The sequence below is a fragment of the Gamsiella multidivaricata genome (genome assembly GCF_025024155.1).
Source record: "Gamsiella multidivaricata strain RSA 2152 chromosome Unknown BC939scaffold_20, whole genome shotgun sequence".
Classification (NCBI taxonomy): Eukaryota; Fungi; Mortierellomycota; class Mortierellomycetes; order Mortierellales; family Mortierellaceae; genus Gamsiella; species Gamsiella multidivaricata.
Window position 1 is genome coordinate 464480 of NW_026251728.1, and position 18045 is coordinate 482524.

An 18045-nucleotide genomic window follows, 5' to 3' on the forward strand; every position below is an offset into this window, starting at 1 on the left:
TTTCCCGCCTATTTCCTAATCCTACACTGAAATCCCTTTCCGACAACTTGAAACAGCGTGTCCCCTCGTGTACGATGATCAGCCTCTCAAAAATACACGTACGCGCGCAATTTGTGTATGACACCAAAGACAATGTACTATGGCAGCCGGCAGCGTCGTCGTCATGCTCCATCGTGAACAAGTAGACGCACGCTGCTCCCCCAGGACCTTAGAGGACTCGTCTTTTCCTTTTTTAAGAGGGACTCACGCCCATCCTTGGACCAACCGTTGCAGCCTGAGTTGGCTTGAGCAATATATTTTGTGCCTCGGCGGTGTTAATAATTTATGTGGTTTGGGATTTATCCACTCCTTGGAATACAAAACGCGTGACGAGCACCTGTTTCGCGTATGAAGACCTGGAATGCCTTTCTGGTCCCTATGTCTAACTTCTTGCACGACCGCTTCTTTCCAAATACCCCGTCTTTGCTTTTATGAGTCAAACGCCCTGTATCCATTCATCGGTCGCCTGAAAGGGATAACACCACTCCTTGTTGATTGTTTCCATGACCATAGTAATGGTTGTTTTCTGTTATTCCCTCCTTTCTTCACCTTTTGCTGCTATTACGTTGCATGTCATAGAACTATGGCCCATTTATTTTTGTTTTTGTTTTTGTTTTTGATAGTGTTGCGAAATGGTAAATCTGAGCACAAAAAAAATGCCAAGAGCATGCATGCAACAAGGGCCTTTTTTTTGGAAATCCTACTGACTCTGGTGGTGATCTGAACTTCAAATACTGGTCTCGCCCGTTGAAGGGTTGGTGAGTAAGGCGCGTAGCATGGCACAATAATCGTCCTTAGCTACTCTAATGTGGAGAGAGGTTCTATTCCACTTTTCTGTAATACCCAAATGCTCTCCTCTGCTTTGCAGCGGAGGGCGTGGAAGATTTGATCCTTGGCCAACAGTTCTTGATAATCTTAAAGGCTAGAGATCTTTTGATGCACGATCCCCACTCATTGCCAGCTGCAGACTCTTGTCGCTCTTGTACATGTACATACAAAATTAGCCCCAGTGATCCACGCAATTGGTCTTCAACCATGTTACAAGTCTTAGTGCGCGAAATATCTAACAGATCCCAATTGTCGAAAAGAGCCGCGCTCTCATTTTATACTCATGTCTCTGACTGCCATGTTTTTCTGTCTGTGTAGCAAAGGCGTAGCCAGCTCTGATGCATCTTGTTGTCTGGTGTGGTATATCGTAATAAGTTTGGTAGCAATGGACCATTTGGGCTGCATGGGGAGGGAGCAACGTGCTCTGCTTGCATGCTCGACATGCCATGTGTCTAAATCCCGACGATCAGGGGTGCGATCTTGCGGATGTTAGACTATACTATACATGTCCTTCGAGGTCCAAATTTCCCTGAGATCCTAACATTTCAGTTCAAGATGGACAAAGAGCAGCAACAGCAGCAGCAAACAGAGCATAATCCCTTGCCCATGAACATAATCAAACAGATGTTTATATGCCCGGCAGCATTGTAACTATATCTCCTTTTTTCCACAGTTTGAAGCACGAGATCATATGTTCACTTTCGCGCACAGGTGTCGGAGGCTGACAATTAGGGTACATACTTCTGATACTTGGCCTGTCAATGACCTTCCCCACTTTACAGGCGGTTTCGATAGCGACTTATTTCTTTTCACCGTGTCTTTGACTTGGAGATCCATTATTAACAAAAAAAAAATTGTGAGCATTTTCCTCTCAGCTCTCAAGAAAACGTTCAAATAAGAGGCTTCTTTCCCGCTCCTCCGCTTCCCACCTAATGGTCCGCGAAGGCTTGCATATAAGAGAACGGTAAACTAGCGAGGTGGCGAGTAAATGGGCGCGGTGATACAAGAAGGGAACATGTACAGCCATTGACCATGATCAACGTATATATTAGTATCTTCGTTTTTCTGTCCCTTTTATGAGAATCCTCCTCTAAACGAGGCATAGACTGGATCGGTTTGTAATGCAATCAAGGATGACAGACATTGTCATTTTGTGTGCTTCTTGACCGTCATTTCGCCGTTTTCACTATTTGGAGCTATGCTCAATCCAATTATTGTAATAATTGACACGCTCAATGAGCGATCATTACATCTTCGGCTCGCTGAAGGACTCGCCCTTGTGGATAAAATATGGGGCAAATGTACTCGGACACATTCTTTACGAGCATCATCTACTGAAGCTAGAGCACAGCTAATGGGGGGGGATGAACTAAATAAAGGCCTCTCGGGAATGCTATTCCAGAGCACTTCGACATCTGTCCCGTTGTCCCTGAACCAAACGCGTAAACAGATTGCAAAGCAGCCAGTCTCTTGATGACGCGTCATTGTACCGTATGTGGATGTATCGCTCGACCGAGCCATGTATGCGGCGAAGCAAGATAGGGAGATTGAAGACGTTGGAGACGTTCGTAGATCGTTCCGAAAACGTTTACCATGTTGACTATCACCGCATCATAATGATGTAATAATGAAAACCAGCAAGATAACGGACGGGATACGATCATAAATCTAAAGTGGCACTTCGATCCGCTGTTTTGGGGTGTAGGGTTTTCTGGTGAATCCGCGCTAGACTAAGAATAAAGTGCAACTCTCTCGGTCTAAAGACCCTGGCTAATTAAGTTTTTTCTCATATGCGGAGAGCTGCATGGAGCAATTCTGTTTCCAGTCAAGAATCTTGCATTTAGAGAATAATGATATATCCTTCTTTGCGGTAAGGACGGACCACATCCTGTGGAACCCAGTTGTTGATAGTAGAGTCCTAGTGTATACGCCACGTTCTCCCAACAACAAAGCCATGCGAACAGTTTGTGCCTTGAAAAACATGCACCATTTATTAGTTGATAATACGCCATTTCACCCATTCAGAAAAATGTATTTGTCCTTGTACACCGTTTCTTAACTGGCTGAGCTGCTCCAGTAATTGATAAGGCACAACAGCCTTAGTCAATAAGTCTCTTCTTGCGGAAAAAGCGCTTCAGGTAGAAGATCTGCCATAGTCCTAGCGCCACGAGGACGCACATGGTCAAGGTCGAGAACCATTGCACGCGTGCGTTTGTAGATTCTGCAAGAAAAAAAGTTTTCGCGTGGGTTAGATGCATGACATGAGAAGGCAAGCACATTGCAGGTGTAATTACACATATAAAATCATCAATGAAAGCTCGACATTACCATTGGTATTACGCATCCTCGCCTCGCGTGCCTGGAGATGCTCCATGTTATCGAGGATATCCTTGACGAGATCCTCTAGCTTACGCAATTCGACCTCCATGGGCTTCAGCTTTTCCTGCTCAGCTAATTTCGCATAATCAATGGTCTCTGATCCAATCTCAAAATCAATATCAACCGTACGCGTGTATTTTGGATCGGGTTTGTATCCTAGTTATTCAAAGGGGGTAACACAAGTAAGCGTTGATAGGAGAGGTCAGTCAATGATCGGCAATGCTCCAAAATCAGAAAAAGGAAAATTGAAGGATGGAAGCAGAGGGTGCTTACCATCGGCAAGGACGTTTGTGAAACAAGCAACGACATCGCCGGCCTCTTTGTTCAAGAAAGCACCCTTTTGGACATCTCCCGACAGATTGTCCTTCCTCCAAAGCTGGTTCATATGAGAGCTGTCGTCGGTCACCTAAGCAACACCATGGAGTAATCCGAAAGAAGAACACATAGTGAGTATATGCAATAACAATATGGATGCCGACCTGCCAATGTCCATAGGAGATACTTGACATGAGCATACCTCGAGGGAAACCTTCTGGTGGGGACCAGGGCCGGCCTTGACCTTAACAACCACCTGTGTCTCTTCCTCGACGAAATGTGAAATACAAATAGGGGTGGCATCAGAGGCATCCTCACCAGGCAACTCGAACTTGATGGCGTTGGTTCCTTGGAGCCAGGATGTGGCCAGGATAACCAGTGAGATGGCAACCGTGGCCGTAAATAGCTTCCTTGTCATAGTGGGCCGTATGTTCTTTTTATATGCGGATAGGTTTGAGTCTTGTCTGGTCAATCAGCCGAGAGAAGTATCGAAAAGGTGTTCAGGACAGGTGGTGAGGCAGGGCTTGCTGACAGGATGATGATGATGATGCTGCTGCTGCTGCTGCTGAACCTGGATGATGCTGATCTCAAACAACGGACGTGACGTGGCAGTTCAATTTAAGTTGCCACCAAAAAAACGCGACCAATCAGTTGGTCGAATTGGATGCTGTGCGCGCAGAGGTTCTCGTTCCTCTTCGGGTTCCTTGTTTCATACACCCCGTGCGCCTGATGATACCATCCAATGAGAGATGAACAACAAATCAACGTTTACGGACTGAGGTATTCGAGTGAAAAATATCCGAAATATGGTTCGTGACATGCCACATACGACGCCGATCAGCACCACGTTCCACAGCGCACCGCGAGCCCATGGTGATGCTGTACCCACGTTGCACCCGAGCTGATATGCGTTTTTTTATTGGTATTTATTATGTGTTTTTAAAAGAACTCTGCGAACTGCTTGTTACAATCCCTTACGAACCAACTGGAGCGCATACTCCACAAATTCCTCCTGCAAGATATCTCCGGTGTCGCCGTCCAACATATCCTTCAGCACCTGCTTGGTACCGCCGCAGCGAAGCCATTGCTTCAGCACGCGCTTCATCTCCTCGTCCTTTCCAGGGATCGCTTTCAACACCTGTGCCCAGCTCAAAAGGATGTCCAATTTCTGGTCCTCGTCCACATTCTCGGCCGAACCATCGCGGCAAGACTCCCAGGCATAGCGGTAGTACACACTGGCATTGTTCAGCAGCATGGGCCGGTTCTTGAGGGCAACAGGCGAAGATAACAGTGACCTCGACCAATGGATATCCCCCAATTTCTCCAGAATCGATGTGTTCTGTGGCTCGACTTCCAGGGCAGAAAGGAATGCACGAGTCGCTGACGCAAAGAGCTGCCAGGTCTTTGTAGAACGACTGGTCTTCTCACCTTCGGCGGGCGAGGCCGTGGGTTCGGCTGCAACCACGTCGCTTGTTCCCAGTGTGATGTTGGAGCCGGTTTCCCATTTCTCCATATCGCTTTCCGTCGGAACCGCAGTTCCCTGATCAAAGACTGCCAATCCTTGCGCCCAGGCGCCTAGAAGATCACCCTTATCGCAGAGTGCCTCCACATGACGCGGTTGATAGCTCAGGACCACATTCAAATGCTGCAATGATTTTTTGTACAGCTCCTCCATAGTCTTTCCTGTATCCTGGTAGTTGCGGTCGGTTTGGGATGACAGGACGTTCGAGTACTGGAGATGAATGTCGCAAATCTTCTCTTTCTGGCTGACAGTCTTGCTCTGGGACTCTGCCTCGCGGAAGACCGAAACTGGTTTGATGGCAGGCAAGACATCGTCTGACTCGCCCTCAACAATCAGCTCTGCGGCAGCCTCCTTTCCCTTGCCTTTGCTGCTGGACGAACTCTCCTCCTGAGCAGCCGGCCACAACAACTTGTCATTGGCCACTCCAAGCGCAACATCGAGTCTCTGTGTTGCCTGCTTGTAATACGCCTGGGAACGCTCGACTGTCTCGACCAAGAAGGCCAAAGATGTCAACGCCTGTGAAGCAGAGATCAGCGTATCGATCAAAACGCCCGCGGAAGCCGACAGTTCCTGCTGCTCTTGCTCTGCCAAATCTTCAGGCTTCTCCTCCTTGTTGCCGTCCTTGGGATGGGCTACCTGAACAGCTTCATAGAGCTCGTGCTGCTGGATTGAATAGCAGGTCTCGAATAAACTGATGGCCTCCTGTAATTCCAGTGCAGCAGACTCTTCGGGGCTACTGTGGATATGATTACTGCTGTCGTGCTTGTGTTTGTGATCGCCATCCTCTTTTTCTTCCGCTTCATCGCGATCCTGGATAATTTCTGCGTGGGTCGTCAATGCTTGGCCAAGATTGAAAAGAGTATCGGTATTGTCGGGGTCATAGGTCAGAGCGGACCTGAAGCGCTCAATTGAAGCGTCCAACAGAGACAGCTTCTGGCGAGGCGACTGTGTAAAGTCGACGAGGATGTAGAGAACTCGTCCGCTATATGTTAAGTATGTAAACAATGAGATCATCGACTAATAAAACATATTGACACAGGCATATCTCAATTGAAACTGACGGAAAAGACAGAAACATACAAGTTGTAAAGACAGTCAGAGTCTTTCGGATTGAGGTTGCAGGCCCTGTGGTACATATTGCCGGCCTTCTCATAGAAGCGCCTTGCCTTATCTCCTGTGCCGTAGCGCTCGCCTAGGATATAATCGGTTGTTAAGAAGACGTAAGCAATGCAAACATATAACAACGAGGCGTATGGATAAGCTTCGCTTAATACATACCTTTTTCCTCGAGAAGAACGCCCTCTGGATATGGAGTATGGAAGGAAACACACCAATTGCCCATATAGTAGTATGAACAGAAGAAGAGATAGGCGCAGATATCTTGGGTTAGCTGACGAGGTTCTCTGGAGTGTAAAGTGAACGAAACACGAGGGAAAGAAAGGCAAGAGCAGTACCCTCCATATATTCCTCCCAAGTCTGAGGCGTAGATTCCTCCTTAGGGGCCTTCTTCTTGTCCTTGTCCTTGTCTTTGTCCTTATTCTTGTTGTTGGTTCCAAAAGTCTTTTTCATGGTGTAGTAATGAGATGAGAGGATAGATGAAGAAAGTATAAAGCGAGTACACCAAGATGAGCCGCCTCTTTTTTTTCGTGTCTGCAAGCGTGACCAAATAGGGGTTATGCTCAGCCACAAACACCCTCACCTTCGCCGAGAAAGGGAAGTAGATCACTTGCTCTTGGTCGTCGCACCTAATCACATCAGTCTCTCACAAAATATGAACACCATCTTCGCTCGCTGTCTCGCGAGGATCCCCTCGGGTGCGCGTAGCCTTCATGCTGGCGCCGCAAAGAAGTCCGTGCCTGCACCACGAGGTATGGATAAGTCGCAGGATGAGGACTCTGGAGATCATGCACATTTCTCACTTATTGGCATACAACACACAAGGCATTGTGCACAGCGGAACCATTTTAAGTACTAATTGATATCAATTGACATTATGTAACAACATATAATTGATACAATAGGCGATATCCAGGACCCAGCAGCATTTTTGAACAAGATTGGCCGTAATTCTGCTCAATTTGCCGATAAGTTCAAATCCTGGGACCATCTCTTCACAGTAACGAGTGCCGAGATGAAGTCGAACATGGCTCTTTCCGTCAAGCAGAGGCGTTGGGTCTTGAACTGGAGGGAAAAGTATCGGTAAGAATGCATTGCTTTACTTTGATATTTGGCAATTGTTTTGTCGTGTATTATGACAGACCAGGCCATGTCTAATCATACAAGATTGTTGTTTCATACCCGTAGTCAAGGAGCAGATCTATATGTCATCCCCGTCAAACCCCCGAAGAAGAAGACCAAGTAGATCAGCTTACATTCAATCCAGTCAAGTCAATTCAACATCAATATCGCATTTCATTTTTATTCGCAATTCGAATGTGAATCTGTGGCAATACCTGGCGCTGGACCTCAAAGTATTAATTGAAGCTTGGGAAGGGTATGCATGCTAGTTATGTCAGAGAATTGCATCTGTGCTGTACCTGGAACTCATTTTAATAATGTCCACTCAAATGACGGGGTCAATTTACACAAGGCGTCCCGTCCACTCAAAACAAACGGCGCAAACGGCCTTTCCCCCCTACTCGATCTCTATACCTCTCATCTCACGCAACCAAGCGAAGTGTTGCACTATATCTGCGGTTGAGGCAGCCCTTTGCAAAGGGATCCAACAAATATTATTCGGCTGCGATGATCGTGTGCCATTGAGCAGCGAGATTGAAAGAGGAGACATGTGCTTTATCATTCATCGAAGATATGGATTAAACCGTACCAGCACCATGTTCTGCCACTTCAAGGAGGCGTGCATCAACGGAGCTATACTTACCCCAGGCGAAGAATACCAGGCTGATGCTGAACTTGGTGCTGCCTATGAATGCGAATAAATGGAGTATGGGAGTGGGTTGGGAGTGCAGGAGTAAGAAATGGGATGGATGATCCAGTCTGCCTTTATTTTTAGGCGCAGGCGCAATTTGAGTTGACCCAGGCGGACATTATTAAGGGACAAAATGAGTTGACCTGAGTTGACCTGAGTTGACCTGAGTTGCCCGGTCAACTCATTTGTATACACCCTCAGGAATCCTCAGAGAGAAGTGAGATTTGATTTCTACCCGAGCGAGGACCAGGGCCAATATGAAGATTAGGATAGGTTCTCTTCACTCCACAGGGCGCACACGATCAGTCGCCATAATATGACACAGTTCTCGCTTAAGATCCAGTGCCAGGTCGATTCAGGAACCAGCAGGGGATGTCTGTGTCTGTGTCCTTTCTTTTTTCTTTTTTTTTTTTTTTTTTTTTTTTTTTTTGGCATAGGAACAGAAGAACACTGTCAGCGGATGATACATATCGATAACAAATCACTTTCTCGGTGCCGATAACTATTTTGTGAGCCAATTCCTCCTTCGCGTACCTCCTTCTTCTTCCCCTTCTCTCGTTGCATTCCACTTGTTGCTGCATTCTCGGACGAGCAATTGGACATTGCGCCGCACATTTTCTGTGCCACCATCTCGGTTGATCGCCATTGCGCACAGACATAGTTCATCTGCACATTCCTACCACATATCTGTCGCTTTTCCTCTTGATCCATGGCCCATATCGTAAACAGTATGCCGACGCCAAATGTATGACCGAGAACGTGCCTTCATACAACTCTGAATCCACCAACGTTATCGATTTCCACGACGATGCAGTAGAGTCCTCGCCAGAAAGTTGATTTTAAATCGAAGTGAAGACTATCCCGTGCTGACCCATTTTTTTTTCTTTGCAGAGATAAGGATGAGGACGAGGATGAGGGTAGATTGAGGGCAAATATATTGAATTGTAAGTTATTAAAAAATTATATTGTTGCTGCAACTTTCTGGCGAGGACTCTATGGACCCGCCTCCACTACACCAATTTGGACCATGATCTTCAAGACCATCCTCGTCCTCTATGGAAGTTTCGGGACCTGCACTATCCACATCTGCTCTGGCGCCTGAATCTCAGAGACCAAGCCTGCGACCGGCAACTCAATTGCTTGCTGGATCTTCACTGCTTGTATTTTGTTCCTCTCTACCATGCTAGCCCTGGATTTCATAAAGGTGAACAAGGTCATCGAGAGCCAGGATATCTCGTATGTCGCTTCAAACGACATCGCCGCCGGCTTTATTATCTGCAAAAGTATGATTACTTTTGTTTTATTGAAAAGACTAAAAATCCAAGCAAGTGGCACGACAAAATGCCGCTCTTTGCACTCTTTCAGTTGAAAGGTAGCCGTACTAACATACCAACTCGCTCATATTTCATTACTAGATAATGAAGCATGATCATGCTAAAACATATCACGCTCCCAACTCTTTTTTTCTCTCTGCTTTTACCGCTCCTGAAAACACGGGGTGGAAGCATTTGGTAGTTTAGGCGCCCCGACAGGTCACAGCGTGCAGATGATCGGGTTCAGCTTTGGACATTTGGATGACCTGGTGCAGATCGCGCCCGTGCTGAAGGGCAGCAATATGCTCATATTTTGCATCATGCTCTTCACGTCTCTGACGCTTGTCTTCTTGAGGGTCGCCACTGTGGTCTTAGTCATGCTTTGGCTCTTCCTCATCGTCAAGGTGCAGGAGAACTTGAAGGAATATGTCTTTTACGGGATGGACTTGGGAATCTATACCATCATCAAAACTCCATCAAGGAATGCGCGAAGAGAACGAGGGTAATGGAGGGGCTTGAAGAATGAGTATAGCCGACGAGGTAGTGATCGTAGCGCCCTGTCATTCACGGAGTGTCCACAGCCATATGCAACGCGGTCTATATTCATGACGCGCGACAATGAACCATACGATGAAAGCGTCTCTCTCCTCGTCGGGCACATGCCCTCTCTATGACGAATCATTACTGCAGTCGTCTTCTCCAGGGCCAGAATCTCTTCCAGTCATCGTCTCCTCACCAATATCGCCAGTTTCCTGGTCGTTGGTTATCCAACTCCAACTACACTGATGGTAGCTCGCCAATTTAGTGTTCCACGCACAGCAAAAGATCCCCCATCTATGTAAAACAGCAGCAATACCACCAGGCCAACTATTTAAAGGAAAACTACTAGTGAACAAGCACTACCACGACTCGAACCTGCACCCATACACCTGCGCTGAACTGCACCACTACTAGCGACAGCCCCAAGAACTGACCAGTGTATTATGATTTTACTATAGGTAACTGCCCAGTGTGACACCCCCTACACTCAAACGGCCTGGAGTCCAAAAGCCAGACTCAAGAGTACCGCCGGATTCAAGTGGTTCTTACTATTAACGAATGACCTCGCGCTGGAGCGACCGCGCTGGAGAACCTAGATCAATGGGGATTTCACATACAGGTGCCTCATAGACCAACCGACAGGGCACTATCAACGATCCAAAGATCGAGACAGTGTATCAGCCAGACATGAGGGGAATTGAGAATTACGGATCACCCTATAAAAGGAATACAGAGGCGCATATAAAGGTGCAAGCGAACAGGACTATGTCAACACGCTCACTCTCATCAAGGCGCTGCAGCATTCATACACGTCTGAAGCTCTCCTATATCATGGCTCGACAGCAGCAATATGGACGACGCACTCATGCAGACGTTGATCTATCAAAGCCTGTTCCCCGACCATATAATATTGCATTCATGGGTCAGGCTGAATCTGTCATAGCTCTCACTCTCCGAGGCATCTGCTTCCTCACCATCGTCCTCCCCGTGGAAGGCTGACGATCAGATCTTTTACCAGCAAACAACAGTAGACTAATTGTGTTCCCCGGAAGGGGGGGAGGGGGGGGGAAAGGGGGGGATTTTTTTTTTTTAATCAACCTCATATATCCCACGTAGGTCCTTGAATCGTCTTTAAAATACACCCAGCAGCCTTGCTCGCGTATGTATCACCAGGTATGTCCATACGCTTGTAGCCAGAACAAAATATCGTATTTGGCAGGGACAGGACGGTTATCGATTGCAGCATGATGTGACAACGATCCACGTTGTCTCGTCGCCATCTCTACCGCTGTATACGATCCCACAGACCAGAATCGAGGGACCTGAGAGAGGATTCGACAGCGGATCTGGGAAATACTGCTACGTCCAAGTACCCTCTGTCACCGCCACCAAATTCGGAGATCTAGGCTCGCCTCGCGATCTATTAGTTCAAGAATAACGACGACCAGTACACTTCCGGTGTTTTCGTTCTTTTTTCTCCTTACTCGGGCGGATACGAGTGTCAAAGTCGAGATGAACGGCAACAATAAGACCACTCCTGCGTAGACACAGCTTGGATTTGTTCAAAATCACACCCAAACCTACGGATGTCCCGAAACAGCGCACGGCCCAGGGAGCAGAGGCCACATGAGCAAGTCGTGGAAGAGGAAAATGAGGAGCGATTTGGGGCCTATATGGTGCGGGATATGATCCCGGAAGAGTAAGGGGAAGACAACATTGGCGACAAAAAAAAAAACGACCAAAACTTTGTCTCGACGGCTCGCCATCGCCACAGCCGCGCTGTTGCTATCCACAATCAAATACCCTGGGCCAACGATACAAGCGAGAACGGAAGGAAACCCGGTCGGGTGAGCCTCCTTGGTCGGCCAAGAGTATCTGAGCGACTTAGGGTCTCGCTTGATCCACCTAAGTGATACAAGTATCGATAAAATAAAGGCATAGCGCCCGCTTTTTTTATTATTATTATTAATAATTACTGTTATTGCTGAAGAGAAATGCTAATGACTATGGTACACAGATGCTTATCGTTATTGGATATCAAAACTATTACTGTTAATGTTGCGGTTGGAGGACAAACGATGAATGTTGCTGTTGTTGCTGTTGTTGCTGTTGTTGCTGTTGTTGCTGTTGTTGCTGTTGTTGCTGTTGATGTTGCTGCTGTTGCTCCTGCTGCTGTTGCTGCTGATGTTGTTGCTGATATTGCTGCTGATATTGCTGCTGGTGCTGTTGCTGTTGCTGTTGATGCTGTTGTTGCAATGCGAACTGCTGCTGTAACGCATGATGATGTGCAAAGAACATTTGCTGCTCAATCGACGAGGTCAACGAGGGGAATGCAGAGTTCACACTGAAATGATCCAGGCCTGCTGGGCCACTTGCGCTGGCACTGGGATGGCCAGTACCGCTTCCTGCTGTTGCAGCCGCCGAGGATGGTGTAGACCCGTTGTTACCGCCAAGAGATGTAGAAGAGGTGATGGTACTTGGTGTCGGACTTGCTGTCGAAAGCGGTGACAGGGGTGGTGATGAACTCAGCGACCCGGAGCGATGAGAGTGCGCCTGCGGAAAGTTCGAGTGCGGATGCAATAGCGGCTGAGCAGATAAAGGGTGAGCTTGATGGTTCTGAGAGGCCATGGAAAGAGGATGCGGTGTGGTGAACGAGGACGAGGACGAGGACGACGGCGAAGCCGAAAATGAACCTGTTTGTGTTTGCTGGTGCTGGGGCTGGGGTTGGCGCTGCTGGTGTTGGTGCTGCTGATACTGCTGGCGCATCCACATCATCCTGGCATCATTCTCATCCGACTGCTGCATGATCTGTCGCTGCTGGTGGATCCACCTTGGGAGCAAGAGCGTCTGCTGCTCGCCAATGGAATGCTGATCCTGTTCATAGTACAGCAACAGGCCCTGCAGCATCTCGTATGCCTCGTTCTTGCTCGGGACCTTGCGCATGCCGCCATCGACTCCCATACCCAGCTGCGAATTGCTCAGTTTTGGGACGTTCGCTGGAGCTGCTGCATCTGCGTGGGTGTCTCCGAGGGGAGACTGACTGAACAGGACTTGAGGCGATGAAGCGGTAGTGGGTATATTTTGCAGAGGGGGGAGGGAGTCGAACAGGGTGGGGAAGGAGTCAAGGATAGAGGACTGCGTGTGCGGCTGGGATGAAGACTGAAGAGAGCTCGGGTGCAAATTGAGGAAGGCGCTGTGGGAGGGGTGTGCGAGGGAAGTGGTTGGCACATTAACCGGTTGAGAAAGCGCGGACGTGAACTGGCCTAGGGACGAGAACGAAGATGATTCGCTGAAGGAATAATGTCTGTGCTGCTGTGGGTGTGGCGGCTGTATTGGCTGCTGCAGGTCGAAGCTGCGACGCGTCTGAGAGAGTTGACCTAGTCCCAATGCCGTACCGTACGGAAGGTTGGAGGCCGACGTTGGTGTTGGGTTGGAGGTTGAGGCTGACCTTGTGGTCTTTCCTGATGGTACAAAGGCATTGGCAGTGGATGCTATTGGGTTATAATCCTTCCCCAACAATTCGTTGCTTGAATGGTACTCCTCCTCTTCGTCAGCGTCGTCGTTGTCAAGCAGCTCTTTCAGGGTTTTCTGAGAATGTTGCGTTGCCTTGCGGTCATCGTGCTCTCGCTTGACCTTGCCTTCGCGCCGAGGAGACGGATTGGCATGACTAAGTCGCCGGAGAGTGAGGTTGTGAGCAGAAGCACCTGCCACGGATGACAATATAGGGGTCTCAGCCGAGCTCGGAGCAGCTCCTACAGTCGATGAGGATGGCAATGAAGACGAAGGCTCCGAAGCCTCCGCATCGCGGGAGCCGAAGGGATCCATCTCGATAATCCATCTGTATCGACCGAGCCGGTCCGCGGCCCACTGAACACCTAGCCTGCGCTTGAAATGCCTGAGCCAGCCGAAGGAGCATCGCATCCGGCTCGCACTTGGGATTTCTCGGGCGAGACGCAAGGCATGAGATTGCAGCTCGGCGTCGTTGAGGCGGCGGCCGTGCGCATCCACCGCTGCCGAGGACTTCAGGAACTGGACCATGGCTCGGTCGAGCTCAACCGAGGCAGGCTCTCGCACGCGCTTGAGCTGTCCTTCCCATCGCGCCCCTATTGAATTGAAATTTAGAGCTTTAATCAGAAATCGATACAGCGGAGGATGCGATGCGAAGCGAGCCGAAGGACTCACAAGGGCTGCACAAAAGAGGGAGGGAGCACAGGAGCATCCACAACGTGTGTTTGTAGTGTCCGAGAGCAGCTGCATGCAGCCAATGGGGCAATTAGACCCAGATTTAAAGTAGAGTAAAATTCAGTGAATGAATTGAATGCAATGACGCGCTTAATTAACGAATGTTGTTGCCAAATGTGGAGAACAAAAAAATGGTGGATCGACAACTTCGTAAAAACCGCTATTATTTGATGCGGCCAAGGAGGACGACGCAGACAACGATTATCCTGCCTTGATACCGGGCAAACGTTGCTGGCCAAGTGGTCTCTCTTTGAATGTCATTGTAGGTCAGGATGCACCGGAGTGAAAAAAGAAGGAAAAAAGGTTTGTGGGTTTTGCTGTTACCTTCTCCAGAGCCACCGAGGTTCATTGAGGTCGAGAGATCGCTAACAACGCTGCTGCTTCGAGCGCTGCTGCTGCTGCTGCGCTCACGCTTATTGCTTGTTCGGTACTTGTTCACTCGGCCTGTACTCATGTCGCGCTCGAGGCATGCGTCCTCTGCATCCAAGTTGGTATTCGTGAAGCTGGTAATGGCAGGCGAGGACGACGAGGAGGCCGATCCAGAGGCTTGGTGTCCATTGACATTATTCTGCATAGATTGGTATAGATCCTTGTGGCCGGCCATCAACGACGCACGCTGCTTGTGCAGAATCGAATACACTGTCACACGTGCGATGCGAAGGCCCCAGGTGGCCAGCACCCAGTCGCAGACCTCGGTCGGGCGCAGTTTGTGAGTGTCGGCCTGGTGGATCAGCTGGCGCTTCTGTTCGCGTGTCAGGGAAGTGTGCTTTTCACCAAAGACGCCCATGGTTAAAGAAGTAAAGGAAGGCGTTACAAAAAAAATGGGGTTTGTGAGGGAATTAAGATCCGGAGATGTGGAGGGCTTTGGCCGTTGGAAGTTAAGGAGATCGTAAATGTCAAGGTGGAGAGGAATGATTTTCGGAGGGAGGGGGGAAACTTGACGTTCAAGACAAAATAATTATTGCCCTGTCAAGGAAAAGTGCAGAAGAGAGAAGCTTTTAATTCAGGATGGAGAGAAAACAAGAACAGGAAGGTTCAAGAAATGATCGGAGGGGGAACGGTGGCCCTGTTATATGCTGCTGCTCCCAAATATAAGGGCTAAAGGAGGAGTTGTAACACACATGCCAGCCTGCCGGCAAAGCCAGGACCAGCCCTTGCGTGAGCTATATTCTTGGCGACTGTATCAGACTATTATAAAATACGCTGTGTAGACTCCCGTGCATTTATCCCTCACAATGCTAAAATGTTTTTTTTAATACACATTCTAATTGCATGATATACAAAAGAGGTGCCTCTGCTTCTTACTCCGGTTCCCTTCAGGCATCGTGCACCTTGGATCCTATCTATGCAATTACAAAAGGATCTACAACCTATCCCCAGCATTGAGACACCAATCAGCCAGAGACTTCAGGTACTGTGCAGGTCTCACAAAAAAAGGGTGACCCTCCTATTCGCTCGAGATGTGCATGTGTATAAGCTAATTATTCACTTACCATACTTTATTTTCAGTGCACCCCACAACTCAGCTTATTTCTCTTCCGTTCTAGGGTTAATTGTCCTCCACATGTGCACGCAACAAATGAGCACTTCTTGGCCCGAGGTAATGTTTTGTTCTTACGTTCTGTATGAAGTCATGCTAAAGCAGATAGACGAATCTTGTTTTTCCTTGCGCGCTGTATCAGGGCATTGGCCACCATTATTGGCTCCATTTTGAAGGAGTTGGCGATTGCTAATCAGAAAGATCCCACCAGGCTACTAGTTACATCAATAATACACCCATCAATAAGTCCAGAAACCATTGAAAAGACGCAATGGCTGGGCGATCATGTGCAATCGTGCCCTGTGGATACCGGTCCCCAACAAGCACCATCTCTTCTCCAAATGCTCCTAACAACATGACGCATGAACAACAAAAGGACCTACATCGTATGGGTGCCTTTGCCATTCATAAATATCATGGAAATCCTTGAGCACCGTTCGTGGCAACTATTTCGACGATGTTCTCTGTGCTATTCCTTTTGATTTATCTAAATAAGCACCGGTCCTCAGGTATATACAGATCTACCTCTGAGGAAATTAGCTTGCAGCCGAGGCCCGATATTGGTGCGCCCCCGATGAAGTCGACGCGAAGAAACGCGAGCGAAGTGCTCACTAAACCCTGCCAAAGATCCAGATCATGGCATTGACGGCTCTTTTTTTTACCAGCGTAACCGTAGATTATTTTTTGGGGGCAATGAGCACAGGTGCAGCAACAATCTCCACACCCACATGCACAACATTCCTGCAGCCGTCCAATACCCTGCCCTAATTGCTTGGCTAAAGAGCACAAACCGTTCTGTTCTGGCCGTAATAAAGTTCCATCGCTCAAACATCAACAACTATGTCTCCGGAACGTGCCCGTATTCTTAATTATTACAAACAACAGTGTTAATACATATGCAATAGATTCTGTTCATGCATAGTATTGTGTTGCTACGCCGACTATTAAGCGATAATTCCGACTATTTGTCTTTCGTGTCTTGTTTGGCACTATTAGTACTTGGGACCGACTGAATACCGTAGATTTCTGTCGCGGTTTCCTCTTTTTCTTTGTCACAGCGTCCATACTCATCGGTTTCCATTACGGTAGTAGAGAGATACCAGTATGTAGCCCTACCATCCCTCTCTAACCGCAATAATCGCTGTAGTTTCCTTCATTTATTCAGAGAATAAATATTCTACGGCGAAGATGAATTGGGCCAGATAACCAAACAGTTTACTTTAGAACGCGTTTGTGCATGCTATCTACATGAAGTGACAGAATAAGGTCCACCTACAGCATATACACTAGTACTATGGTTTCTTGGTTGTCCATTCTTCTGCTCCTATTGCTTCGAACGCTATTCTCCTGTTTATATTGGGGAGAGGGAGAAATTCTCGCCTACAGATACGGTACCCACAATAGAGGATTATTAATATTTTTTGAGTATGAGGAGATCTTGGACCCTTCATTAGCGATGACTTTGATACACCCCATAATGCCGCGGCGTTTCTTCACGATACAAAGTTCTGTATATCCTTCCGTGGTTTCTCATATAGTTCGTCTGCACGCCGATGTGTTCCGCTCAATCCTCCTTAATCTTTTCGACCCAAATTCTTTGTGTCATACGTTTTCTGGACACACATGCCTATTTACACCACATGCGAAACGGTCGCCTGTAGCTATTATCAAAGAGCCTCGCGCTACATACTGATGGATATCCGCTTTGCTTCCTAAATGAACCGCCTCGCACTACCTTCTCCACAAATACTCAAACGGGGTACATAAGGAGTTCATTTCTCTACTTCTATCCACTCATCCAACCAAATACCACTCCATGTTGTTGTTACACTTTGAGCGGTCAGCCATTATCACTGTGTCTACTGTTATCTTCGCGATTTTTTTGAATATTGAGATGTATTGGTGAATCTTTGAGTGGAACACCCAGACTACGAATCAAAAAATAAAAAATAAAAAATGCTCCCTGCCAGCGTATTCCTTGAACAGCTTATTCAATTCAAAGAAAAGAAAAAGATTACTATTTGCTGTCGTATGTATGTTTCCTTCCTTCAGTCATTCATTCACTCATCCATCCATTCATTTTTTATATCCTAATTTGCTAGACATATCCTTTCTTTCCACAAATGCATAGCAGCGCTCCGCAGGCGTGGCTACACAAGGTGGCAAAATTTTACTTATTTATTTTTTCTTCCGCCGCAATGTTCATTGCAATAACTAGCAACCCAAAACACCCACAGGCATCAAAAAGGGTCGGATGAGGACAAAGGGTATACTGTTTGTCCTGGAAGTGAATTTTTTTATTATAACAATTTGTTTCTCCAGTCGATTGACCCTACGAATCTATCAGACGTAACTAACAATGATTTACTACAGTCGTTCTCTCCACCCACCAAAGTAG

The 18045-nt window shown here is 47.6% G+C and overlaps 5 protein-coding genes across 5 annotated transcripts; 2 read left to right on the plus strand and 3 right to left on the minus strand.

Moving 5' to 3' along the window:
• Positions 1-2966: 2966 nt before the first annotated feature.
• BC939DRAFT_501657 (emp24/gp25L/p24 family/GOLD-domain-containing protein) lies at positions 2967-3979 on the minus strand (the record flags this gene model as incomplete). The annotated part of the gene is made up of 4 exons (XM_051560190.1): positions 2967-3088; positions 3196-3402; positions 3520-3652; positions 3764-3979. The coding sequence occupies 4 exons, from the start codon at positions 3977-3979 to the stop codon at positions 2967-2969; spliced, it is 678 nt and encodes a 225-aa protein (XP_051414062.1).
• A 413-nt stretch (positions 3980-4392) lies between these two features.
• BC939DRAFT_446502 (uncharacterized protein) lies at positions 4393-6747 on the minus strand. The gene is made up of 3 exons (XM_051554967.1): positions 6362-6747; positions 6164-6275; positions 4393-6065 (listed from the first exon to the last, which is right to left on the minus strand). The coding sequence occupies exons 1-3, from the start codon at positions 6423-6425 to the stop codon at positions 4526-4528; spliced, it is 1716 nt and encodes a 571-aa protein (XP_051414063.1). The 5' UTR covers positions 6426-6747; the 3' UTR covers positions 4393-4525.
• On the plus strand, positions 6748-7549 carry BC939DRAFT_446503 (IGR protein motif-domain-containing protein). Its single transcript, XM_051554968.1, has 3 exons — positions 6748-6951; positions 7105-7282; positions 7388-7549. Exons 1-3 carry the CDS (start codon positions 6759-6761, stop codon positions 7443-7445), a joined length of 429 nt encoding a protein of 142 aa, XP_051414064.1. The 5' UTR covers positions 6748-6758; the 3' UTR covers positions 7446-7549.
• A 1643-nt stretch (positions 7550-9192) lies between these two features.
• On the plus strand, positions 9193-10461 carry BC939DRAFT_501660 (uncharacterized protein; the record flags this gene model as incomplete). The annotated part of the gene is made up of 4 exons (XM_051560191.1): positions 9193-9295; positions 9533-9827; positions 10029-10113; positions 10324-10461. 4 exons carry the CDS (start codon positions 9193-9195, stop codon positions 10459-10461), a joined length of 621 nt encoding a protein of 206 aa, XP_051414065.1.
• A 1456-nt stretch (positions 10462-11917) lies between these two features.
• BC939DRAFT_501661 (uncharacterized protein) lies at positions 11918-14894 on the minus strand (the record flags this gene model as incomplete). Its single annotated transcript, XM_051560192.1, has 2 exons — positions 11918-13968; positions 14432-14894. 2 exons carry the CDS (start codon positions 14892-14894, stop codon positions 11918-11920), a joined length of 2514 nt encoding a protein of 837 aa, XP_051414066.1.
• Positions 14895-18045: the final 3151 nt, after the last annotated feature.